Raw genomic sequence first — 27130 nt, forward strand, 5'->3', positions numbered from 1 at the left:
AAACAAACCCTCTAAGAAACAATACATGGATAGGTTTTATTACATTTATAAGGGGGAATAAGGCGCTTACTTTATTCTTTGTTTCTCAGGTTAAAAGAATTAGGATATGACATTTAGGGCCAGTTCACATGTTGCGTAAATACTGCGGATTTTCCGCAACAGAATTCATTGTGGATAATCCGCAGCAAATACAGTAGCAGCAAAGTGGATGAGATAAAACAAATCTCATCCACGCACTGTGTAAATACTGAGCGGAAAATACGCTCAGAAATTGAACAGAATTTTATTCCGCAGTATGCCAATTGTATTTGCGGAAACGCTACTTATTTGTCACAGGTTTTCCCCATTAATTTCAATGGGAATGTAAAACCTGCAACAAATAGCAATTGTTGCGTTTTTTGTGATGGGTTCGCAGTGATTCCGGTGCAAAAAATGCAACTCCGAAAAAAATTTTTTTTATACTTACCTACAAGTCTGTGTTCCTTCTTTCAGTGCAGCCTCCTGGCATGATGTTTTATCCCATATGACCGCTGCAGCCAATCACAGGCTGTAGCAGCAGTCACATGGGTTGAAACGTCATCATAAGAGGCCGACTTGGATGACGCTTCATCCCATGTGACAGCTGCTGCAGCCAATCACAGGCTGCAGCGGTCTCCTGGGATAAAACGTCATTCCAGGAGGCTGGTCTGCTAGCAGGCCGGCTGGCGCTGAAGTTTTCCGCAGCGAACATTCCACCACAGTTTGGTGCGGTTTTTCGCCTGGAGTTCCCTGCAGTGCACAGGGATACGCTGTGTGCTTTTACGCAGGGTATCTACCTCATGTGAACTCTGCCTTATAGTGCTAACATATTCTGCAGCATCGTATGCAGATTGTAAAAACTCACATCAGTCCCTGGGTTTACAGTCCAATTGTTTCTCTCGCTCTCTTTCTCTCTCTTTCTCTCTCTTGCTCTCTCTTTCTCTTTTTCTCTCTCTTTCTCTTTTTCTCTCTCTTTCTCTTTTTCTCTCTCTTTCTCTTTTTCTCTCTTTTTCTCTCTCTTTCTCTTTTTCTCTCTCTTTCTCTTTTTCTCTTTTTCTCTCTCTCTCTCTCTCTCTCTCTCTCTCTCTCTCAACCTACAAAACTTCACAATGTCAAAAGAACAGTCAAAGACTTCACACAAGAGGACAACTCAGGGACTTCTATTTGCACTTACACTGGTCATTTTATTTAGAGGAAATGTTCTCTAATGGTTTGTACATCAATATGAGAAAAGAAATTACAAAAAGGAGAATAATATTGGGCATTTAAGGACATAAGACATATGCAAGGATACAAAAGTGCTTCCCTTAGTGTGATAAATGTATCTCCCATCGAGCAGGAATATCATTTAAATGTGGCCTTGTGCTGGCACTTAAGGACTGTGGTTGATTTAGAAAAAGGCCGACAACTTTTCAGAGCTGCAGACATTAGCATGTGACTGGATACAGGAGCCGTAATCCTCTATTTATAACTTTCTGATGTCACGCAGTTTGGGTGACATCCCATTCATTTCTTACCTGTTTTATGCTCGGACAGATTTTTGGTGACTCCTAGAATTGAGACTGCCCAGAGAAGAGGACAAATAACTTATTTATTTCAGATTTATTTTAGATTCCTTGGGACAAGGTCAGGAGTGAAATGATTGAAGAGAAGGATATGAGAGCGGAGATTGTAGACCGAGTGGGTGAATACATCAGACTTAAAGGTATGACGCATGGGAGCTGTTCTTAAAGGTGCCCGTGATAAATGGTACGCTGTGAGACCAAAGGGCATTTTGTGTATCTTCAGCACTTCTTTTTGCATACGTTGCAACACAGAATAATTGAGTCTCGGGCTGGCAGAAAGATTTTATCTGGTGGAAGCTAATTAAAGTGTAGTTATGCCTGTGGAAATACATCAGAAAAATGTATGAAGCAGACATAAATTATAGATCCAATAAGGAAACGCTTCAGCCTGATCTGGGGGAAATATATTACACAATGGCAAAACCCAGTCACACAAACCGTAAAATGCAGAGCATGCAGAGGTTCCGGTTCATTTGGGTAAATAAAATTGCATTATGATGGACTTGTCTTTGTAAATACAGCAATGGATTTCTAATATATATTTATTTATTTTCTTTTTCTGCTTTTTGATCTCTCTTTTGTCACACGTGCCAATCCAAATGGAGGAGAAAGGAAAATGGGTGTGGCTTAAAGAGAACGTGTCACCTCTCCTGACATCTCCGTTTTAGTAAACAATTGTATTCCCCATGAAATAACCACCCCGGAGCATCTTTTCTTAGAGCTCTGCGTCATACCGTTACTTTGTTATTCCTCCATCAAATTTATGAATAAATTGTCAACTGGGTGTTACCAGTTGGGGGCGTGTCCATACACAGACTGAGACTGTCCAATCAGTGCTGACAGAGTGACACTGTGTAGGGACACACCCCTTTGACAAGAGGAATGGTCAATTTATTCCTAAACGTCTAGAAGGAATAATAGAGGAACGGCACAACGCAGAGCTCTGAGAAAAGTTGCTCCAGAATTGTTATTTCACGGGGAGTACAAGTATTTACTAAAATAGACACGTCAGGAGAGGTGACAGGTGCTCTTTAACCCCTTAATGACCGGGCCTGAAAAGACCTTAAAGAGGCTCTGTCACCAGATTTTGCAACCCCTATCTGCTATTGCAGCAGATCGGCGCTGCAATGTAGATTACAGTAACGTTTTTATTTTTAAAAAAACGAGCATTTTTGGCCAAGTTATGACCATTTTTGTACTTATGCAAATGAGGCTTGCAAAAGTCTAAGTGGGTGTGTTTAAAAGTAAAAGTCCAAGTGGGCGTGTATTATGTGCGTACATCGGGGCGTTTTTAAAACTTTTACTAGCTGGGCGTTCTGATGAGAAGTATCATCCACTTCTCTTCAGAACGCCCAGCTTCTGGCAGTGCAGACACAGCCGTGTTCTCGAGAGATCACGCTGTGACGTCACTCACAGGTCCTGCATCGTGTCAGACGAGCGAGGACACATCGGCACCAGAGGCTACAGTTGATTCTGCAGCAGCATCAGCGTTTGCAGGTAAGTAGCTACATCGACTTACCTGCTAACGCCGATGCTGCTGCAGAATCAACTGAAGCCTCTGGTGCCGATGTGTCCTCGCTCGTCTGACACGATGCAGGACCTGTGAGTGACGTCACAGCGTGATCTGGCAGAAGCTGGGCGTTCTGAAGAGAAGTGGATGATACTTCTCATCAGAACGCCCAGCTAGTAAAAGTATTAAAAACGCCCCGATGTACGCACATAATACACGCCCACTTGGACTTTTACTTTTAAACACACCCACTTGGACTTTTGCAAGCCTCATTTGCATAACTACAAAAATGGTCATAACTTGGCCAAAAATGCTCGTTTTTTAAAAATTAAAACGTTACTGTAATCTACATTGCAGCGCCGATCTGCTGCAATAGCAGGTAGGGGTTGCAAAATCTGGTGGGTTTCTCCACTTTTGGGAGTCACCACATCCTTGGAACGATATGGGTCAGTACTAGCGGTGTTTCTCTTGCAATCTTTAAATATGCATATGTTGAATGTTGATTGATACATTTACCTTTCTGAGCTTGCGACAGGTTTAGCTGCAAAACACTTACGTCTACTTAGACAGCAGGTCTGGTCTCACGGAGACGTTCTCTGCTTACTATTGTGTTCCTTATCCTTTTCATGCCTATTACTAGATTAATCGCTCTTGCTGATATGTAGCGACACTGTGCATAGTTGTAACTAACCCTCGCTTCCTCTGTATCTATTTCTTGCAAACCGCTTAGAACTACTGATATAAACTGTTGTTTGTACTGTTTTACCTCTATGACCCATGTTCCTCTCCCATACTTTTGGAGATATACAGTCTATTCTGATTTGTAGTCTATTTTTAATCGTGTTACTTGTATTGTCCAATAAAATATATATTTTTCTATGCCATTTGGCAAAATGACATTTATTGATAGTTTTTGACTCTTTCTTTCTCTTGTGCTTTAATTGTTCTCTAACAGTTGCTGTTGCACTTGTATGGATAGTGCTGATCATATAGACGTCCTTGCGGTCACGAAATTTTAAAGCCAGCATCTTCTCAATTTGGTAGTTTTTTATCCACAGGTTGACGTGGGAAACCTTTGCGATTCCTGCGTATTGTGCCACAGGCTCCGGTGTTGGCACAATGAAGGGCGCTAAACAATGGCACACTGGTATAAAAACTGTCCGTGTATACATGATACCCCTTGTGTAGGAAAGGGCCAATTAAATCCCACACAATCTTACCAGTGGTACCAATATTTGGAGGGCACCCTGGTGGATTGAATTCACTGTCTTTACCCTCGTAGATCTTAAATGCACATGTGTAGCCAGTAGTGCTTTCACATAATTTGTAGATCTTTACACCGTATTTTGCACTTTTTGAGGGTATGAATTGGCGGAATGAGAGACGCCCTTTGAAATTCATTAGCGATTCATCCACTGCTAAATTTTGTTCAGGGGTATATGCTCCTAAAAAGGAGGAATTAAGAAAATTTAGCAAAGGCCTTAATTTATACAGCCGGTCACGACTTCTGTCGCTGGAAGGGGTGCCTGTAAGTTCTCACTAAAGTGGAGAAATCGCATAAGTATTTCGTACCTGCTGCGTGACATAATGCCAGAAAAAATGGGGGTGGCATGTATAGGGCTTGATGCCCAATATGACCTAATGGAGGTTTTTTTTATAATTCCCATGTTAAGGGTGAGGCCCAGATTTTTTTTTATTTCCGTTGCATTTGTGGGATTCCACAACCTGGCATAAGGTGACGAAGGCTTATTGGCAATGTACTGCCTGGCATACAAATTTGTTTCCTGCACAAAATGTTCCAAAACTTGGTCCGTAATAAAAATATTAAAATAATTTAGTGGTGAAAAATTACTGACATTGGGATTTATGCCAGGAGTAGCAATAAAGTCATTTATGGTGGGAGAAAATAAACTCGTGGGTTCCCACACTAAATCGGTTTGTTGGGGTTGTGCAATGTCAGGGGCTGCACTTTGAACGGACGTTGTGGCAACTGCGCCGTCTCCCATATCACTGGTGCTCGGTCTCATATCAATAGAATCCCTTGAAGCGACACTTTCGCTGTCGCTTTCAAGAAAAAGCTCAACTTCAGATGCAGAATCCGTATCGGAGCATAGCATCTGATAGGCTTCCTCAACGCTGTATCTTTTGGCAGCCATAATGATTATACAGTCTAAACCGCAAATAATAAACGTAACTAGCGGTTTAAATTTTTTTATCAGCTAACCACACTAAAGGAATGAAACGTTTTTTTTTTTTAAAACCTAAACCCTACGCCTAACACAAACTGTAAACCCAAGCCCAGAACAGCACCCTACGCCGTCTAACAGCGTACACGCCGTCTAACAGCGTACCCTAAAAAGAAAGTCGTTTATAGTACGATTCTTAGTATATACAGTAAATATATTTATATATATATGTATATACTGAAGAAATGTTTTGTTTTTTTTGAAACTGTGTGAGGAACAAGTGTAGGGGACACTGACACACTTGTATCTGTTTCTCTCCACAGCTAGAACAGAGTGAGGAGAAACAGATACATGTTTTACTTTTATTTTACAGTAGTGATCACTATGATTGGATATCATAGTGAACACAAAAAAGATCAGGAGCCAATACTATTGGCTCCTGATCACTGCTCTAAGAACAGAGCTGCTAGCAACAGCTCGTTCTTAGAGCAGGAGCTGTCATTTAGACACTCCCAGCGGCTCTGTACACAGTAACAGCGTGTGACCGCTGTGATTGGCTGTCACAGCGGTCACATGCTGTTACGACGAAATCGGCAGGTCCTGATGGCTGCACTAAGAACCGGACCTGTTACATACAGCCAGTTTTTAGTGCAGACTTGACCAGGCTGCCGTTAAACCTACTCTACTACAGCGACGTCAAAAGGCGTCGCTGTAGACTGAGTACCTGCACCGCCCGACGTCAAAAGACGGTGGGCGGTCGTTAAGGGGTTAACACCTTAGTGACCAGCCTATTTTAGGCCTTAATGACCAAGCAATTTTTTTATTTTTACCATCATCTCATTAAAAGAGCTAGAACTTTTTGATTGTTCCTTCAACATAGCTGTATGAGTACTTGTTTTTTGCGGGATGAGATGTATTTTTCAATGGCACCATTTTGGTGTACACCATTTTTTGATGAACTTTTATGAACTTTTTTTAGGGGGATGGGGGAAAAAAACCTGCAATTCTACCATGGTTCTATGCGTATTTAAATTAACTTTTAATATTAGTTTTTAGAAAAAACGGGGGGGGGTTTAGGCCGTTCACCTTGAAGTTTAACGTTAACTTTATTGTTAGGCTCATTACGATTGCGGCGACACCAGATATATGTATTTTCTCTTACAATTTTACTAAATAAAACCACTTTTTATTTAAAAAAAAAATAGTTTTATTTAATTTTTTTACTGTTAAGCTCTTTTAACCCCTTCAGGACCAAGCTCATTTTGGCCTTCAGGACCAGACCCATTTTTTCAAATCTGACATATTTCACTTTATGTGGTAATAACTCCGGAACGCTTTTACCTATCAAAGCGATTCTGAGATTGTTTTCTCGTGACACATTGGACTTTATGATAGTGGAAAAATTTGCTCGATAAATTCAATATTTACCAGTGAAAAACACCAAAATTTTGTGAAAAATTGCAAAAATTAGCATTTTTCTAAATGTAAATGTATCTGCTTGTAAGACAGGCCGTTATACCACACAAAATTGTTGCTAATTAACATCCCCCATATGTCTACTTTAGATTGGCATTGTTTTTTTCTAGGACGTCACAAGGCTTAGAACTTTAGCAGCAATTTCTCACATTTTCAAGAAAATGTCAAAAGGCTATTTTTACAGGGGCCAGTTCAGTTGTGAAGCGGCTTTTAGGGCCTTATATATTAGAAACCGCCAAAAAGTCACCCCATTTTAAAATCTTCACCCCTCAAAGTATTCAAAACAGCATTTAGAAAGTTTCTTAACCCTTTAAACGTTTCACAGGAATTAAAGCAACGTAGAGGTGAAATTTTCAAATTTCATTTTTTTTTGCAGAAATTCATTTTTAATCTATTTTTTTTTTGTAACACAGAAGGTTTTACCAGAGAAACGCAACTCAATATTAATTGCCCAGATTCTGCAGTTTTTAGAAATATCCCACATATGGCCCTAGTGCAGTAATTGACTGAAGCACCGGCCTCAGAAGCAAAGGAGCACATAGTGGATTTTGGGCCTCCTTTTTAGTAGAAAATATTTTAGGCACCATGTCAGGTTTCAAGGGCTCTTTCGGTGCCAAAACAGTGGAAATCCCCCAAAAGTGACCCCATTTGGGAAACTACACCCCTTGAGGAAATTATCTAGGGGTATAGTGAGCATTTTGACCCCGCAGGTTTTTTGCAGAAATTATTGGAAGTAGGCCGTGAAAATAAAAATCGTCATTCTTTCAAAGATAATGTAGGTTTAGCTAATTTTTTTCTAATTTCCACGAGGACTAAAGGAGAAAAAGCACCACAACATTTGTAAAGCAATTTCTCCCGAGTAAAACAATACCCCACATGTGGTTATAAACAGATGTTTGGACACACAGCGGAGCTTAGAAGGGAAAGAGCGCTATTTGGCTTTTGGAGCTCAAATTTAGCAGGAATGGTTTGCGCAGGCCATGTCGCATTTGCAAAGCCCCTGAGGGGACAAAACAGTGAAAACACCAAAAAAGTGACTCCATTGAGAAAACTACACCCCTTGAGGAATCCATCTAGGGGTGTAGTGAGCATTTTGCCCCCACAGGTGTTTCATAGATTTTATTAGAATTGGGCAGTGAAAAAAAATAAAATCCTTTTTCTTCAATAAGACGTAGCTTTAGCTCCAAATTTTTAATTTTCTCAACAAATAAAGGAAAAAAAGAACCCCAACGTTTGTAAAGCAACTTCTCTGGAGTACGGCAATACCCCACACGTGGTCATAAAATGCTGTTTGGGCACACGGCAGGGCTCGGAAGGGAAGGAGCGCCATTTGCTTTTGTTGTACAGATTTTGCTGCATTTGGTTTCTGGGCGCTATGTTGCATTTGCAAAGTCCCTGCGGGACCAAAACAGTGGATCCCCCCCAGAAGTGACCCCATTTTGGAAACAACACCCTCAAGGTATTCACCTAGGGGTGTAGTGAGCATGTTAACCCCACAGGTGTTTTGCAGAAATTCGTGTGCACACGATGTGGGAGAATGAAAATGGGAATTTTTCCTTAGATACGCCAATATGTGGTGCCCGGCTTGTGCCACCATAACAAGACAGCTCTCAATTATTATGCGGTGTTTCCCTGTTTTAGAATCACCCTACATGTGGCCCTAATCTTTTGCCTGGACATTCGACAGGGCTCAGGAGTGAAAGAGTACCATGTAAAATTGAGGCCTAATTTGGCGACATATAAAGTATTGGTTCACAGTTGCAGAGGCTTTGATGTGAAATAATAAAAGAAACCCCTGAGAAGTGACCCCATTTTGGAAACTGCACCCCTCAAGGCATTTATTAAGAGGTGTAGTGAGCATTTTCACCCCACGTGTCTTTTCCATAAATGATTGCGTTGCGGAAGGTACAAATTAAAATTTTTCCCTAGATATGCCAATTCAGTTTCAAATATGTCGTGCCCAGCTTGTGCTACTGGGGACACACACCCAAAAATTGTTAAAAGGGTTCTCGGGTATGGTGATGCCATATATGTGGAAGTAAACTGCTGTTTGGGCACACTGTAGGTCTCAGATGGGTGGGAGCGCCATTTGGGTTTTGGAGCGTGGAATTTGCTTGGTAATAGTTTTGTTTGGAGTATCACTGTTGTTTCCGTTTTATAATGTGGGGCATGTCTGAGCTGGGCAAGAGTACATCAAGGGCATAGTCAGGTGGTATAATAATAAGGTAAAAAAAATAATAAAATGATCCATAGATGTGTGTTACGCTGTGATCGATCCTGTCTGCACAGGCCGGTGTCGCACTGATAACTGGCGTCCTTCCTTATCCCCCTTTTGGTCCACACTCCGCACCTTTGCAGTTTGGGGAATTTTGCCGGGAAAGCGTTGTCCTGGTATAATACGGGCACCGTCGCTTCCAGCGGATATGGTTGGGCCCTCCCCTTCCTGGTTCCCTAATTTTAGTGCCTTGATACATCGCCTTTTGAAACAGAAGAAATGTTCCCCTCGGGCCTTCACAACTGGATAATTTTCTTTCCTGAATTATTGGAGCCTTAACTTATTTTATTTTTTCATAGACGTAGTGGTATGAGGGCTCTTTTTTTTTACGGGACGAGCTGTAGCTTTTATTGGTACATATTGGGGTACAATCAACTTTTTGATCACTTGTTATCCTTTTTTTGGGAGGCAAGGTGACAAAAAAAACTGAAATTCTGCCATAGTTTTTTTAGTTGTTTTTTCTTTATACAGCGTTCAACATACGTTATAAACTACATATTACCTTCATTCTGCGGGTCAGTACGATTCCGGCGATACCAAATTTATAGAACTTTTTTATAACTTTTTGCACAATAAAATTACTTTTGGAAAGAGAATGTATTTTTTCTGTCGCCAAGTTGTGAGAGCCATAACTTTTACATTTTTTCGTCGATGGAGCTGTGTGACGGCTTGTTTTTTCGAGACGAGGTATAGATTTTTTAGGTACAATTTTTGTATACATGCGACTTTTTGATCACTTTTTATTTCATTTTTGGAAGACCGTTCACTGCGCTGGATAAATAACATAATATTTTTATAGTTCAGGTCGTTACGGTCGCAGCGATACCAAATATGTATGGCTTTATTATTTTTTTCTATAATAAATGACTTGATAAGTGAAAAAGGGCGATTGTGTTTTGTGTTATTATTTGAAACTTTTATTGTATGTTTTACAACTTTTATTTTTACTTTTTTGGCACTTTTTTTTTTACACTTTTCTTTAGTCCCACTAGGGGACTTGAAGGTCCAACTGTTTGTTTGATGTTCTAATACATTGCACTACCTATGTAGTGCAATGTATTGGAACTGTCAGTTGTTCACTGACAGCAAGCCGATCAGGCTCCGCCTCTGGGTGGGGCCTAATCAGCTTACGTAATGGCAGACAGGAGTCCATTGTTAGGGCTCCTGTTGCCATAGTAACAGTCGCCAGCCTTGCCATCGCATGGCAAGGCTGCCGATTTTTCTACAAACCTCTAGGATGCAGCGATCACAATGGATCGCTGCATCGAAGGGGTTAATGCCAGGAATCGGAGCTAGCTCCGGTTCCTGCCGATAGATCGGGGTGTCCGCTGTAACATACAGCGGACACCCACTGCTGATGACGCCGGCTCAGCTTCTGAGCCGGAAGCTGAGGCGGCGCCATCTTGCCGATGGTACCGGAAGCCTCCTGGGCCCCGCCGACGACGGGGCATAGGAGGATTCCGTTACAGGCTGATCGGGAGGTAAGCATTAGCCCTCCGATCGCCTTTGCAGCCACCGGCAACCCAGCGATCACGTTGCTGGGGTGCCGGTGGCTATAAACTCCTCACATGCTGCGATCTCTATTGAACGCAGCATGTGAGGGGTTAATCGGTCGGATCGGAGGCTAGCTGCGGTCCTGGCCGATACCTCAGGGTGCCAGCTGTAACATACAGCTGTCACCCGGCGGTGATGTCGCTGGCTCAGCTCCTGAGCCAGCTTCATCTCCATGACGTACAGTAACGTCAAAATGCGGTAAGACACAGTTTTTATTGACGTTTAATATACGTGATCCGGCGGGAAGGGGTTAATAATTATTTGACATAAATATTTTTATTTTTTTTAGTCCCACTAGTGGACTCCACTATGCAATCTTTTGATCTCTTATATAATGCTTTGGTATACTACAGCATTATTGCCTGTCAGTGGTGGAAAACTGAAAAAGGTAATCTATTAGACCTAATAGGCATATAGCCGTGGCAGGCAGCCCATCGGCGGCCTACGATCGCACTTGAGGTTCGCCGATGGGTGACCGAGGGAGCCCCCTCCCTCTATAAACCACTAAGATGCCGTGGTCGCTATAGACCGTGGCATATAAGGGTTTAAATGGCTGTGATCAAAGTGAACTCAAATCGCAGCCATTAGCGCAGGAGTCTGGCTGTCATTAGACAACCGAGCACCCGCTACAGTCCGCAGCGGACACCTGTGCAGGATTGAGACTAGGCTGCCGGGAAGAGGCAGCAGTCCAGCCAAAGGCCCATTAGTGACCGCCATTAAAAGGCGTATTGGTTGTCACTAACTGGTTAAAAAATAGTTGTTCTGTAAAAAACAAGCTCTCATAAGGTGATGTTGATGGAAAAGTAAAATAAATTGCCTCTTGGAATTCTGTTATGCAAAAGCCCACCTACACTATATGGTAGGGTTCACACTGTGCCGTTTTGTTTTTAGCCCCTTCCCGCAGCAGCCATTTTTTCGGATTTTCACGTAAGTTTCCCCGCCCACCTTCCAAAAGCCATCACTTTTTTATTTTTCCATCAATATTGCCGTATGACGGCTTTTTTTTTTTGCGGGACGAGTTGTAGATTTTCACAGCACCATTTATTGTACCATATAATGTAGTGGGAGACTGGGAAAAAATATTTGTGGGGTGGAATAGGAAAAAAACAGCAATTCTTGAATCTTTTGGGTGGTTTTTTGTTTTTACGGCGTTCACCGTGCGGTAAAAACGGCATGTAAACTCTATTCTGCGGGCCAATACGATTACAGCGATACCAAATTTATATCATTTTTCTTTGTTTTACGACTTTTACAAGGAAAAAACAGATTGTTAAAAATTAAATTTAAGTTTTGTCGCCATATTCTGAGAGCCATAACTTTTTTAATTTTTCAGTCGATTTAGCGGTATGGAGGCTTATTTTTATCAGGGCGAGCTGTAGTTCATATTGGTAGCATTTTTGAGGTGCATGAGACTTTTTGATAACTTTTTATTTTATTAACAGCAATTCTGACATTTTTAATTTTTTACGGCGTTCACCGTGCGGATTAAATAATCTATTGTAATAGTTCAGACTTTTACGGACGCGTCAATATCATTTATGTTCATGTTTTATTTTTTTACATTGTGCTTGAGGGAAAATAGGAAAAGGGGTTGTTTTTTATTACTTTTATTTTATTTATTTATTTTCTTATTTATTAAAAAAAAACGTATTTTATGTTTTTTTTACTTGTCCCTTTAGGGGACTTGAACCAGCAATCGTTGGATCGCTTGCACAATATACTGCAATACTCATGTATTGCAGTATATCGTGATTCTGACAGTCTCCTATGAAGCCCTGCCGCTCAGTGTAAACCCAGCTTATGGGCAACTGTATGTGAACACTCCTCTTAACTATTGAGTTCAAGAGTTTACAAGTTGCCTATCTTCTGTTGTATCACTCACTACAGAGTTTGAAACTGCCTCTTAGGGTATGTGCACACGTAGTGTTTTCAGGCGTATTTCAGGGGGCGTTTACGCCTCAAAAAACGCCTGAGAAAACAGAAGCAGAACGCCTCCAAACATCTGCCCATTGATTTCGATGGGAAATATGGCGTTCTGATCCGACGGGGCGTCTTCTTACGACTCATTTTCAAAAAACGGCGCGTAAAAAGACGCCCGCGAAAAAGAAGTGCATGTCGCTTCTTGAGCCGTTTTTGGAGGCGTTTTTCATTGACTCTATAGAAAAACCGCTACAAAAACGGCCGTAAAATATGCGAGTGGCTTAAAAAACGTCTGAAAATCAAGAGCTGTTTTCCCTTGAAAATCTAGAGCTGTTTTCCCTTGACTTCGGGCATCAGCTAGAGTGGTGTAAGACCTGCTACAATTGGACTCTGGAGCAGTGAAGACGTGTTTTTTGGAGTGATGAATCACGTTTCACTATCTGGCAGTCGGAGTTGTGCTGTCAATCTGGGCTTTGCGGATGCCAGGAGAATGCTACCTATTGGAATGCATAGAGCTTACTATGGACAGATTTTCGCCAAGAAAACAGGCGCCGATTAACAATACAGCAAGTTGATCAGCGCTTGTTTGCTCCATTTACACGGAGCAATGATCGGAATGCGTTGGGACGGACAATCGAAAAAGGCCTTTCTTTCCAGTGATGGGTAATAATAATGCTACAGCACACAGACATTTTTGTTTTTTTAAAATTTTTATTGATTTTCCACCACTTAGAAATATCACATAGCATTATATTATGCACATTCAAAAGTGTCCACGCTGGAACCCAGATGTACGAAGTTGACATTCAATCATTGCACATAAAAATACATGGGATAGAAGGAAAGTTAAAAGGTTAAAACATAGAAGAAGAAAAACATTGCTCCTGTATGAAATTACAATTGCTATCCTAAATCAATATAGTTATGCAAAATAGAGATTGGCGTCAGAAGTCTTGGGCCAAAGGAGGTCTATCTGGGAGTGTCCTCTGACAACTAAGGAGGAGGCAAAGTACCTGAAGGATTTAGAATAATAGGCTCATACAAAGACATTTTAGACCATTGTATGCTTCCAACTTTGTGGCAAGTTTCAGCATGACTGTTTCTCTTTGCACAAAACAAGGTCCATAAAGAAATGGTTTGACGAGTTTGATGCAGAGGAACTTGAGTAACTGCACAGAGCCCTGACCTCAACCCCAGAGATCACCTTTAGGTTGAATTGGAACAGCGATTGCTGTTATAATTATAATATTATAATATTTCCTGACTCGCGAAAAAAATAAAAAAAATTTGAACAATGTTTAATCACCCACACACTAAATGTTTAATTTTTAAAAAAAAAAACATGTTTTTCTGGCAACACATTGAAGTTAAACTTTTTACCCAGTGCATTAGTCATCACTTTTAGTAGTAATAAATATTGTTTCCCCTTTTTCTTTGGTATGTTTGACAGCCAGTTCACTTTTCATATACAGTCATGATGAGAGACATCACTGTGAACTCCTAGGCCCCAATGCATAATGTGTAATAGGTCCCCTTCCCTACTATGTGCCATTTGGGCTTCCTCTAACCTCCGTTCCCGTCTGCTACTACTAACTTTGTACACTTTATAACTCCGTGTACACCACACTACATAGTCATTGAATTGTGTAACGTAACGTGAATTGTTTTCTGCTTAGGTGGCTTGGCTCTACTAGAACAATTATGGAACGATTCAATGGTTTCTCAGAACTCAATGGCTATGGAAGCACTGAGCGACCTTAAACTACTTCACTGCTACTTGGAAATCTTTGGGGTGGCAGATAAGGTTTGAACATTAAAATTTCTAGTTATATTTCTTTGACTCAAGTGAACAATCTGAGACTCTAGCTTTCAGTTCAGCTACTATTTTATTGTGACTTTCTGTTAGGTCTCTTTTGACCTGGGCTTGGCACGTGGTTTGGATTACTACACCGGAGTGATCTATGAAGCTGTACAGTTTGAAGACCCTGAAGAACCCCATAGTTCACTAGATAATAATACTGACAGGCTAACTGGTTTTGGCAGCATAGCCGCTGGGGGGCGTTATGATGACCTCGTTGGTCTGTTTGATGACAGCGGTAGAAAAGTACCATGCGTGGGGATCAGCATTGGAATTGAGAGAATACTATCTCTAGCTGAGAAGAAATCAAAGGTAAGGTTAAAATGTCAGAAATAGATTTTTTTTTTTACGATAATGGATTGTTTGAACGTTGACATAATTTGTTAGATTGAGAACATCCATGCCATTTATCAAAAACGGTGAAAAGGAAAAGTGGAGTAGTTGCGCATAGGAACTAATCGGTATGCTGCTTTCATTTTACAAAGGGTTTCTGAAAAGTGAAAGGTGTGCTCTGATTGGTTGCCATGGGCCAATTTTGATATCCGCTGTCTTACAATGCAAATAAGGGTAAAGTAGATCAAACATTTTGACGGCGATTTTGTGCTCTTTATAGAGTACTGCAGCCCACCATTTACATCTCTGACCTGGCATGATATCTTGTATGAATATTTTAGGCTGGTTTAACAATTTAATTTATTGAAATTACATAACGAATTCTACAATTTTTTTGTAGAATTCTTTTAAGAATATCCGAACCACGGAAACTCAAGTTCTTGTGGCTACAGCCCAACCAAATTACCTAGAAGAGAGGATGAAACTTATTACTGCGCTCTGGAACGCTGGAATTAAAGTGAGTATATCCAGTGCCTGCTTTGGTGTGCATGTATAGTTTTATTACTATATAATGTTTGTTACTCATGGCAACATCCCACCCTCCCCCTTTCTTTTTTTTTTTTTTTTTTTTTTTTTTACTTTCACTTTTACATTTATCCAGAAAATGTATTTTTGATTTTTTGCAAAATAGTTTCTCAGACTTAGACCGGATTCACACAAACGTGTGCGTTTTCCGCTTGCAAAATACGCTGCGTTTTGCGCGCGTGGCAGGTGCGTGACCGCTCAGTGTGTCATGTTCATATAGATGCGCGGCTGCGTGCTTTTCACGCAGCCGCCATCATTATGACACTCTGTTTGGATGTTTGTAAACAGAAAAGCACATTCATTCTTTTACTGCTGTTGCGCGAATAACGCGCGTCCCACGGAAGTGCTTTCATGTGGTGCGCGTGATTTTCATGCACCCATTGACTTCAATGGGTGTGTGATGCATGAAAAACGCCGAAATATAGAACATGTCGCGAGTTTCACACAGCGAACTCACGCTGCGCAAAACTAACGGACAGTCTGCACGGCCCCATAGACTTGCATAGGTGTGTTTGACCCGCTTGAAAATCACGCGGGTTGCACGGACGTATAGCACGTTCGTGTAAATCCGCCCTTACCAAAGAGGTAGTAAGAATATTTATTTCTAGGTGCAGAAAAAACCCTGAAGTAACTGGAGTTATGCTCACCTAAGAATTTTGTGGTAGGAGTACAAGGTCGATGAAGTCATGTGATACAATAATTGGTGCTGCTTGCCTCGGGTCCTTCCAGGATGAGTCTGTACCAGAGAGTAAACAGTTCAAAAGATCGGTAAAAAGAAGACCCATTAACAGCACTGTTGATTACTTTAAAAAATAGTTACTCAATAGGAAGATCTTACTTTTTTATTTTTCATTCAATGTTTATTAACCCCTTAATGACCAGCCTATTTTAGACGTTAATGACCAAGCCATTTTTTACGTTTTTCCCTCGTCTCCTTCAAAGAGCTATACACTTTTTATTTTTGCGTCGACATAGCTGTATAAGGTCTTGTTTTTTGCGGGACAAGTTGTAATTTTTAATAGCACCATTTTGGGGTACATAGAATTTATTGATTAGCTTTTATAAACTTTTTTTTTGGGGGGGGGGGAATAGAAAAAAAAACAGCAATTTCGCCACACTTTTTTGCGTCCTAAATTTACGCCGTTTACCGTGTGGTATAAATAACACAATAACTTTATTCAGCGTTTTGTTGCGATTGCAACGATACCAAATTTGTATAGTTTTTGTATGTTTTACTACTTTTACACAGTGAAAACACTTTTTTTTCAAAATTATTTGTTTTTGTGTCTCCATATTTAAAGAGCCGTAACGTTTTAATTTTTTCGCCGATGCAGTTGTATGAGGGCTTTTTTTTGCGGGACGACTTGTAGTTTTTATCGGTACCATTTTGGAGTAGATGCGACTTTTTGATCACTTTTTATCAAATTTTTTTTAAGGCTGGATTCAAAGAAAACCGCAATTTTTGCATGTTTTTTTATTTTATTTTTTACAACGTACACCGTGCGGGTTAAATGATGTAATAAGTTTATAGTTGGGGTCGTTACGGACGCGGCGATACTAAATATGTGTAACTTCTTACTTTATTTTGTTTGTTAATAATAAAGCAGTTTGTAAGGGGGAAAAGTGGGTTTTTCATATTTTTTTTTCGTTTCTTCATGACCTAGCAGGCATTCACCACATGCAGACCTGGGGGCCTTTATTAGGCCCCCAGCTGCCATCGGAGAAACAGACACTCGGCGATCTTATCGCCGGGTGTCAGTGGGATGAGAGGGAGCTCACCCGATCTCACCCGGTCGAGCAGGGACGCCCCCAGACCTCAGCTACCTCTGGCAGCTGAGAGCAGGGAGATTTGACAGCTCCCTGCTCTGTTCACTTAGTCCGATGCCGCGACGTAAAAAGTCTATGGCATCGGAATAAGGCCCGTTCGTGACTGACGTAGAAACACTATGGGTCGGTCATTTTGGGGTTAATGTAGTATCAACCTACATGTTTCAGAGCGGGTACGGCTCTGAAACGCGTAGCTTGATACACATTGAGTGAAAAATAAAAGCCAATTTCTCTAAGATCTTCCGATTGAATAACAGTTCTTTTTTTAAAGAAGAAGTATACAGCGCAGTTAAAAGGCAAATGTGGAAAAAGTCCACTATGTTGATTCAGGGACCCACTGTTGTTCACCCATGGGGTACTTACAAAAGCTTTTGCTGCAAAAACTCATATAGTGATTCAGTATGTTAATGCTGCCTATTTTCTTATTACAGTATACCTAAGGCTTACAGACTACTATCCGTGGGCTTTGCACCCACTATTGTCTTATTATTTGGTGCTGATATAAACCCTCTAGATCAGGGGTCTCAAACTCGGCCGGGTAAGTGGGCCGCATATAGAAAAAATGGGAAGTTGACGGGCCGCATTACTTTCAAATTTGATGCAATACAAAATTATTGTTAATCAATTAGTTATTTGAACTACTATAACACTACATTACTATAATAATAGCGCTAGGTTTAGAATTTGAGATATTTCTCCACGTGCTTATTTCAACAATCCAGCTTTCCAGTTTAAGTGTCGCTAAATGCCGTCCGGCGGCTCCGTTAGCACACATGTCAAGATTGGGCAGCCCCTTTTTAGATGCTGCCGCAGTGCCCTCTGTGGATGCTGCCGCAGTGCCCTCTGTGGATGCTGCCGCAGTGCCCTCTGTGGATGCTGCCGCAGTGCCCTCTGTGGATGCTGCCGCAGTGCCCTCTGTGGATGCTGCCGCAGTGCCCTCTGTGGATGCTACCGCAGTGCCCTCTGTGGATAATGCAACACACCCCTAGATAAGGCCACAGTGCCCTCTGTAGATAAGGCCACAGTGCCCTCTGTGGATAAGGCCACAGTGCCCTCTGTGGATAAGGCCACAGTGCCCTCTGTGGATAAGGCCACAGTGCCCTCTGTGGATAAGGCCACAGTGCCCTCTGTGGATAAGGCCACAGTGCCCTCTGTGGATAAGGCCACAGTGCCCTCTGTAGATAAGGCCACAGTGCCCTCTGTAGATAAGGCCACAGTGCCCTCTGTAGATAAGGCCACAGTGCCCTCTGTAGATAAGGCCACAGTGCCCTCTGTAGATAAGGCCACAGTGCCCTCTGTAGATAAGGCCACAGTGCCCTCTGTAGATAAGGCCACAGTGCCCTCTGTAGATAAGGCCACAGTGCCCTCTGTAGATAAGGCCACAGTGCCCTCTGTAGATAATGCAACACACCCCTAGATAATGCCAGTGTCCTCTTCAGATACTGCCACACACCCACTTGTAGATAATGCCACAGTGCCCTCTGTAGAGGCTGCCCCAGTGCCCTCTGTAGAGGCTGCCCCAGTGCCCTCTGTAGAGGCTGCCCCAGTGCCCTCTGTAGAGGCTGCCCCAGTGCCCTCTGTAGAGGCTGCCCCAGTGCCCTCTGTAGAGGCTGCCCCAGTGCCCTCTGTAGAGGCTGCCCCAGTGATGTCAGGGGCTTGCCCAGAGCTGGAGTCCCGGAGCAGAGCCGCTTCTGCCACTCTGCCTGGGATTCCAGCTCTGCTCCTGACATCACTGGGACTCCTGCTCTGGGGAAGCCCCTGACATCATTGTCGATGTATGGACAGCGATGTCTTAGGCTGCCACAGAGTCCCGGAGCAGAGCCGACACCAGCGCTCTGCTCGGGACTCCGGCTCTGGGGAAGCCCCAGACATCGCTGTTCATGTGTGGACAGCGATGTTAGGGAATTCCACAGAGTCCCAGAGCAGAGCCGACACCAGCGCTCTGCTCGGGGCTCTGGGGAAGCTCCAGACATCGCTGTTCATATGTGGACAGCGATGTCAGGGAATTCCACAGAGTCGCAGAGCCGACACCAGCGCTCTGCTCGGGGCTCTGGGGAAGCCCCAGACATCGCTGTTCATATGTGGACAGCGATGTCAGAGAATTCCACAGAGTCCCGGAGCAGAGCTGACACCAGCGCTCTGCTCCGCTCTGGGCAAGACCCTGACACACTGTCCATATATGGGCAGCGATGTCAGGGAATTCCACAGAGTCCCGGAGCAGAGCCGACAACAGCGCTCTGCCCGGGACTCCGGCTCTGGGGAAGCCCCAGACATCGCTGTTCATATGTGAACAGCGATGTCAGGGAATTCCAGAGTCTCGGAGCAGAGCCAATACTAGCGGCGCTGTGTCCCGCGGGCCGCAGATGACAGGCCCAGGGGCCGCATGCGGGCCGCGTGCTTGAGACCCCTGCTCTAGATCATGCCACAGTGCCCTCTGTAGATCATGCCACAGTGCCCTCTGTAGATCATGCCACAGTGCCCTCTGTAGATCATGCCACAGTGCCCTCTGTAAATCATGCCACAGTGCCCTCTGTAGATCATGCCACAGTGCCCTCTGTAGATCATGCCACAGTGCCCTCTGTAGATCGTACCACAGTGCCCTCTGTAGATCGTGCCACAGTGCCCTCTGTAGATCGTGCCACAGTGCCCTCTGTAGATCGTGCCTCAGTGCCCTCTGCAGATCGTGCCACAGTGCCCTCTGCAGATCGTGCCTCGGTGCCCTCTGCAGATCGTGCCTCGGTGCCCTCTGCAGATCGTGCCTCGGTGCCCTCTGCAGATCGTGCCTCGGTGCCCTCTGCAGATCGTGCCTCGGTGCCCTCTGCAGATCTTGCCTCGGTGCCCTCTGCAGATCGTGCCTCGGTGCCCTCTGCAGATCGTGCCTCGGTGCCCTCTGCAGATCGTGCCTCGGTGCCCTCTGCAGATCGTGCCTCGGTGCCCTCTGCAGATCGTGCCTCGGTGCCCTCTGTAGATCGTGCCTCGGTGCCCTCTGTAGATCGTGCCTCGGTGCCCTCTGTAGATCGTGCCTCGGTGCCCTCTGTAGATCTTGTCACGGTGCCCTCTGTAGATTGTGCCACGGTGCCCTCTGTAGATTGTGCCACGGTGCCCTCTGTAGATTGTGCCACGGTGCCCTCTGTAGATTGTGCCACGGTGCCCTCTGTAGATCGTGCCACGGTGCCCTCTGTAGATCGTGCCACGTTGCCCTCTGTAGATCGTGCCACGTTGCCCTCTGTAGATCGTGCCACGGTGCCCTCTGTAGATCGTGCCACGGTGCCCTCTGTAGATCGTGCCACGGTGCCCTCTGTAGATCGTGCCACGGTGCCCTCTGTAGATCGTGCCACGGTGCCCTCTGTAGATCGTGCCACGGTGCCCTCTGTAGATCGTGCCACGGTGCCCTCTGTAGATCGTGCCACGGTGCCCTCTGTAGATCGTGCCACGGTGCCCTCTGTAGATGGTGCCACGGTGCCCTCTGTAGATGGTGCCACGGTGCCCTCTGTAGATGGTGCCACGGTGCCCTCTGTAGATGGTGCCACGGTGCCCTCTGTAGATGGTGCCACGGTGCCCTCTGTAGATGGTGCCACGGTGCCCTCTGTAGATGGTGCCACGGTGCCCTCTGTAGATGGTGCCACGGTGCCCTCTGTAGATGGTGCCACGGTGCCCTCTGTAGATGGTGCCACGGTGCCCTCTGTAGATGGTGCCACGGTGCCCTCTGTAGATCGTGCCACGGTGCCCTCTGTAGATCGTGCCACGGTGCCCTCTGTAGATCGTGCCCTCTGTAGATCGTGCCCTCTGTAGATCGTGCCCTCTGTAGATCGTGCCACAGTGCCCTCTGTAGATGGTGTCACACACCCATATATATATGTAGCAGAGTGTACACAAAGCTGAGTATATATTTATATTGAGAGTAACATTTTTAATAGTCCCTCACTGGTGTGTTTTTTCTTGTGGGCGTCAGCACGATTACTAATTTTCCATTCTATACATTTTTAGTATATCGATAGTATCTGCCATAAAAGTGGGACTTCTGCTAATCATACTGGGTCTCCACCAATCCCGAGTACTTGGGTTCCTGTTTCCTTTATTTGCAGTAGATAGGTGGCCACACATGCCTGGCCACCCTCTTTATAGTAAAGGAAAGGAATAGTCTATAAAGGAGAGCGATTACAAATGGAGGACACATCGCCACCACTAAAGTGGCACCTGCCAACCCTGCATCTTGCATGATCTCATCCACCTTTTTTTTGCATTGGTTTGGATTTGGAGTTCCAGCAGGAGGAAGGGCATCTCATTATTAACCCTAAATATGCATTCCCAAGTATAACATTTCTGTGACTATTTTATATTTTTATTTCTTATAATACAGGCAGAAATGCTTCATAAGAAAAACCCTAAATTACTCACCCAGCTGCAATACTGTGAGAAGACCGGCATTCCACTGGTGGCCATTATTGGGGAGCAAGAACTACAGGATGGGGTGGTAAAGCTGAGAGATGTTGCAACACGAGAGGAGGTAAACACCTATGTCAAACCTGTAACCTGATATATTGTCAATCAGAATACAGCTAAACGCCAGTCACACTAACCACATGTGCTACCTAAAGGTCAAGCAACACATGTACCGTATTCCATTGCTGTTATTTTTAACCCCTTAATGACCAGCTTATTTTTGACCTTAATGACCAAGCTATTTTTTACGTTTTTGAATCGTCGTATTCCAAGAGCTATAACGTTTTTATTTTTGCGTCGACATAGCTGTATAAGGTCTTGTTTTTTGCGGGACAAGTTTTATTAACTTTTTTTGGGGGGGAATAGAAAAAAATCTGAAATTTCGCCATACTTTTTTGCGTCCTAAATCTACGCCGTTTACCGTGTAGTATAAATAACACAATAACTTTATTCAGCGGGTTGTTACGATTGCAACGATACCAAATTTGTATCGTTTTTGTATGTTTTACTACTTTTACACAGTAAAAACGCTTTTTTTTTCAAAATTATTTGTTTTTGTGTCCATATTTGAAAAGCCGTAACGTTTTTATTTTTTCGCCGTTGCAGTTGTATGAGGGCTTTTTTTTTGCGGGAAGACTTGTAGTTTTTATTGGTACCATTTTGGAGTAGATGCGACTTTTTGATCACTTTTTAATCAAATTTTTTTAAAGTCCGGATTCACAGAAAACAGCAATTTTTCCGTTGTTTTTTATTTAATTTTTTACGACGTAATGTAATAGATTTATAGTGGGGGTCATTACGGACGCGGCGATACCAAATATGTGTGACTTTTTAACTGTATTTTGGTTTTTTAATAGTAAAGCAGTTTGTAAGGGGAAAAAGTGGGTTTTCATTTTTTTTTCACTTTTTTTTTTTTTTATTAACTTTATTAAACTTTTTTTTTTTTTTACTAGCCCCACTAGGGGACTTCACTATGCGATCCTCCGATCGCTTTTATAATACACTGCAATACTTTTGTATTGCAGTGTATTATGCTGTCCGTTTAAAACGGACAGGAATCTGGTAGGTCATACCTCCGGCATGACCTAGCAGGCATTCATTACTGGCAGACCTGGGGGCCTTTATTAGGCCCCCGGCTGCCATCGGAGACAGAGACACTCGGTGATCTTATCGCCGGGTGTCGGTGCGATGAGAGGGAGCTCCCTCCCTCTCTCCAAAACCACTCAGATGCGGTGCTCGCTATTGAGCACCGTATCTGAGGGGTTAAACGGGTGAGATCGATACTGATATCGATCTCACCCGGCAGAGCAGGGACGCTCCCAGCCCTCAGCTGCCTATGGCAGCTGAGAGCAGGGAGATTTGACAGCTCCCTGCTCTGTTTACTTATTCCGATGCCGCAACGTAAAAAGTCTATGGCATCGGAATAAGGCCCGTTAGTGACCGACGTAAAAACACTATGGGCCGGTCACTAACGGGTTAAGAAATTAAGGCAATTGGAATTAGACCTCTCCAGCAGCAGCATCTTTGGAAATGCACATGCTCACTGCTTTAGTAGCTGTAGCATACATAGAAGAAAGGAGGACCCATAGTAAAGGATTGCCCTGGTGTTTGCCCCCCCTCCCCTCTATTTCCATAACTGTAGGATCAATTCCCCACTCTCTTGCCTCATAACAATGCTATTCCTTGGAGGGAGGAGTCCTTCTCCTCAGGTTCTTGCCACCTAGTAGCAAGGTAGATAGGACCAACCAGGGTCCCCTCTCTCCAAGGGCCACATAGCGGTCACATGGTTTGACTGTATGATATGTATGCTCTTGTTCATTAGTCGTGACCATGCATTTAGCTGAGAGCACTCTACAACTGCCCATCCAGGAGCTCTTATGGTAATTTCCCATATTGTGATTTTCAGTTTGCACAGCAAAGCAGCATGTAGTGTATCATCGCTCCCTGCAAATATTTTCTTGTCTGAGGGATTGGTCGTTTGCATAGACAGTGGAAGATCAATGTCTTCCATACTAGAATACTAGGCAAAGATCTAACAGCTGCTGTCCCAGTATTTTAAACCCACAGAGTATCACAATCTTACTATGTGCTTTTCTTCTATAACAGGTCAATGTCTCCAGGGAATGTTTAGTAGAAGAAATCCAAAAACGGACAAGTTAACACTGGTTCACACGAAGATACTAATACTTAGTCCTAAAATAATGAAATGTGTGTGTGCAATCGCTCCATGGAGGAAGCATCAGAACAACATTTTTTTATATAGAGACATTTTTATAAGACATATAAATAAATTGATATATATATAAGAATTCTTGTGTTTTCCCTTGTTTTTTTTAATCCTATTATAAACACAACTATTGTGATATAATAACAAATTAATATTGCTGTATTCTTTGTCCTGTGAATATTATCACACAGCATATTTAGACACAAAATGCTCCATGTGCCTGGTAATCCTGTCTCCGCAGAAGGGAAATAATTCTGATTTCCTCCTACTGTCCTCCACCCTATACTGAAATGAATAGAATGTGCAGCTTGCAAGTGTATGAAGCTAAAAAAGAGCAGCATAGATCACTAATGTTTCAATTCTAGATAAGAAACTTGGAATTACACAATGAACTGCATATCCTAAGAGGTTTTTTCCTTTTAATCATGTCATTTTTTATTGAATTTTAACAAACATAAATTACAACTTACAGTTTCCCATCAATCCCTCAACATCCTCTTCCCTTACATCTCTCCCCAACACCCCCACCCCCTTCCCCTTCCAACATGGAAAGTCATAAAATATATTCAGCATACAAACTGTAGTTGAGATTTTTATTTACCTTAATTCCAGTAGCAATGTTTCGGTTTTGTTGACCTTCTTCAGGCACTGAGCCGTGCTGGGGAATGTTGTGAGCGCTAGGCCTAGTAAAGCGGCTGGCCGCTGAATATGGCGCTTTGTGTGCCGGATACTTTGTACTGATTCGGAATTGGGTTGGGCCCCTATCCGTGCACCAGCCCGAGCAGGTGCTATCTGAACCTCTACATATAAAATACATTCAGTTAGTTTTTGTGCCATTTGTGAACCTGCGGAAAGCACAGCAAATAAGGCAAGTTAAGACACACTCCTCCTTTGGATAGATGTTTAAACAAAAGTATAGCTGTGCATGTAATATCTGATACACTTAGTCATTCAAGAAATACTCCCCCCCCCTTCACAATCCAAGAAGTATCTTATAGCTCAAACAACACAGTTTAAGGCATTTATATCCACTAGGTTCAGTGAAGCTCAGTAAGGCGCTGCCCTGCTCCAATGAGGACATCCTAGTATAGGATTAACAGAGGAGAGCTTTGTAGCTAATAAGGAGTAACAAGACCAGGTGCATCTAACCAAGATGCCCAAAGGTTTTTCTATTTATGACTTGCGTTTCTTTTGGGGTATATCCCGTTTTCTACGGATAATAGCCAATTGACTTTCATAACAAATTCTCCTACAGTTGGAGGGTGCTCACAGAACCAGTATTGTGCATTCAGCTTCTTGGCCATATCTAGTAATCAAGCCACAGCCACCTTCTCACCCTCCAATATAGAAAGATCATCCATGTATTCAAGCACACGGACCAGTGGACTATTATCAAGAGTCACCTTCACTTCACGCCACTACCTGACTTGTTTCGTGCAACGTCACATCATGTTCATCAGGGAAGTAGAGTTCGTTTTATATCTATTACACAATCGAAAATAAACACAACTATTTTTTGGAGGAAGGCAGATGTGCTATATACTCTAGTAGGTTTTCTAGCGGCTCCCGTTTAAACCCAATGACACCAGGGTGCGATCTAATAATAGCAGCCAGTGGTTCAATCGCCAGGGTGAACGATAAAGGGGAAAGTGGGCACCCCAGTGGTGTACCCCTGCCTAAGGCAAATACTGGGTAGAGGCAACCATTGACCCTTATCTGCGCTCTTGGCGCCGCATATAACTCCTAAGATAAATTGAGTGCCGAAGCCAACCTCCGCAACCGCCCAAAGGAATTCCCATTAGACGCTGCCAAAGGCTTTGAGCAAATCACCCTCCTGGATTATCCACCGGAAGATGCAAATTCAAGTAAGGTCAGCGCATGTTAAGTTCTGTAGATTAAGCCCCGTTTGATCCTGATGTATCATGGTAGAAACAACCTGTGACAGTCTAAGGACCAAAACCTTCGCCATTAAGGGATCTTTGCTGGCCTTTGGCAAAAAAAACACTATAGCTCCTTGCATAGCAGCAGGGAGCTGCTAAGTAATAGTGGCCCCATTGAATACTTCTAAAAGTTGCAGACAGTCTGTTCCCGGGGCTTTATTGTTAGGCCAGGGATGCCACAGCTCCTTGCAATTTCGTTAATTGTTTTGAGGCGTCCATTAGTTGGCATTGAGTATCCGACAAAGTGGGTAATGCCCCATCTCGTAGGTAACAAGCCATCTAAGAGGGGGTTGCATTAGTCTTAGGCTGGGTTCACACGACCTATTTTCAGACGTAAACGAGGCGTATTATGCCTCGTTTTATGTCTGAAAATAGGGCTCCAATACATCGGCAAACATCTGCCCATTCATTTGAATGGGTTTGCCGACATACTGTGCCGACGACCTGTCATTTACGCTGTCAAGCGACGATGCTTAAATTGACTGCCTCGGCAAAGAAGTGCAGGACACTTCTTTGCAACGTAATTTGAGCCGTTCTTCATTGCATTCAATGAAGAGCAGCTCAACATTACGGGCGTCAAAGACGCCTCGCATAATGCGAGGAGGAGCTTTTACGTCTAAAACGACGCAGCTCTTTTCTCTTGAAAACAGTCTGTCTTTTCAGATGTAAAAGACAGTTCTCGTGTGCACATACCCTTAGAGTAATACAGTGAAGTATAGAATCCACGCATAATATCCAAAATACCACTAGTACTGGTAGCTAGGGTACCATTGTCGCCTGTTAGAGCCGTAATGTAAGAGGCCCCCTGCGATTTAGCTATGGTGGGTAACATGTGACCGGCCTTTTCCCCTTCCTCAAAAATAGAAAGTTCAAAAAGCAGCACTTGTTAGTAGCAGATTTAAATGCCACCTAGGCTTCTTACCACATCATGACAAAGGAGTCGTCTGTGCGCTCCGAGACCAATAAAGCCCCTGTTTCCTGTATCCTGTGCTGTAACTCTCGATTCAACTTGCGCCGACGTATTTTGATATGACTAAAAAATTACAATAGGTAAGGCATCATGGCAACCCAATCAGTGCACAGATTGGTAGTACCATTATTCAATATAAAGTATTTTACAAGAGATTCTTCTAGTCTGAGACGGTCAATAACATTGAGCCAAAATGGGTTTAGTATCCAAAATCAATTCTCTACGGGGTTGCCCCTCACCAATGTAAATTCTAGTAAGCGAGGGGAGTGATCAGAAAGGACTCTGGGGAGTTATTCCACTTTAGAGACCATATCACACAATAATGCTTTACTGACCGCTAAGTCTGTATGTGACAGATTGAAATAAACGAGTATTGTCTATCCTCAGGGTGTCTTGCACGCCAAATGTTAAATACGAGCAATTCCTGCAATAGTTGCCAAAAG

At 43.2% G+C, this 27130-nt stretch overlaps 1 protein-coding gene across 2 annotated transcripts in view; it reads left to right on the forward strand.

The window, feature by feature from the left end:
- The window catches only part of LOC142748896 (histidine--tRNA ligase, cytoplasmic-like), a 73217-nt gene extending 49358 nt beyond the window's left edge, over positions 1–23859 (forward strand). For both annotated transcript variants that reach the window (XM_075856272.1, XM_075856273.1), the window contains 6 exons: positions 1630–1723; positions 14181–14308; positions 14411–14674; positions 15096–15212; positions 21468–21614; positions 23657–23859. In XM_075856272.1, coding sequence (XP_075712387.1) covers positions 1630–1723; positions 14181–14308; positions 14411–14674; positions 15096–15212; positions 21468–21614; positions 23657–23710 — 804 coding nt within the window. In that variant the 3' untranslated portion in view covers positions 23711–23859. The remainder of the gene's footprint in view (positions 1–1629; positions 1724–14180; positions 14309–14410; positions 14675–15095; positions 15213–21467; positions 21615–23656) is intronic.
- Positions 23860–27130: the final 3271 nt, after the last annotated feature.

The sequence above is a fragment of the Rhinoderma darwinii genome, chromosome 3 (genome assembly GCF_050947455.1).
Source record: "Rhinoderma darwinii isolate aRhiDar2 chromosome 3, aRhiDar2.hap1, whole genome shotgun sequence".
NCBI classification, from domain to species: domain Eukaryota; kingdom Metazoa; phylum Chordata; class Amphibia; order Anura; family Rhinodermatidae; genus Rhinoderma; species Rhinoderma darwinii.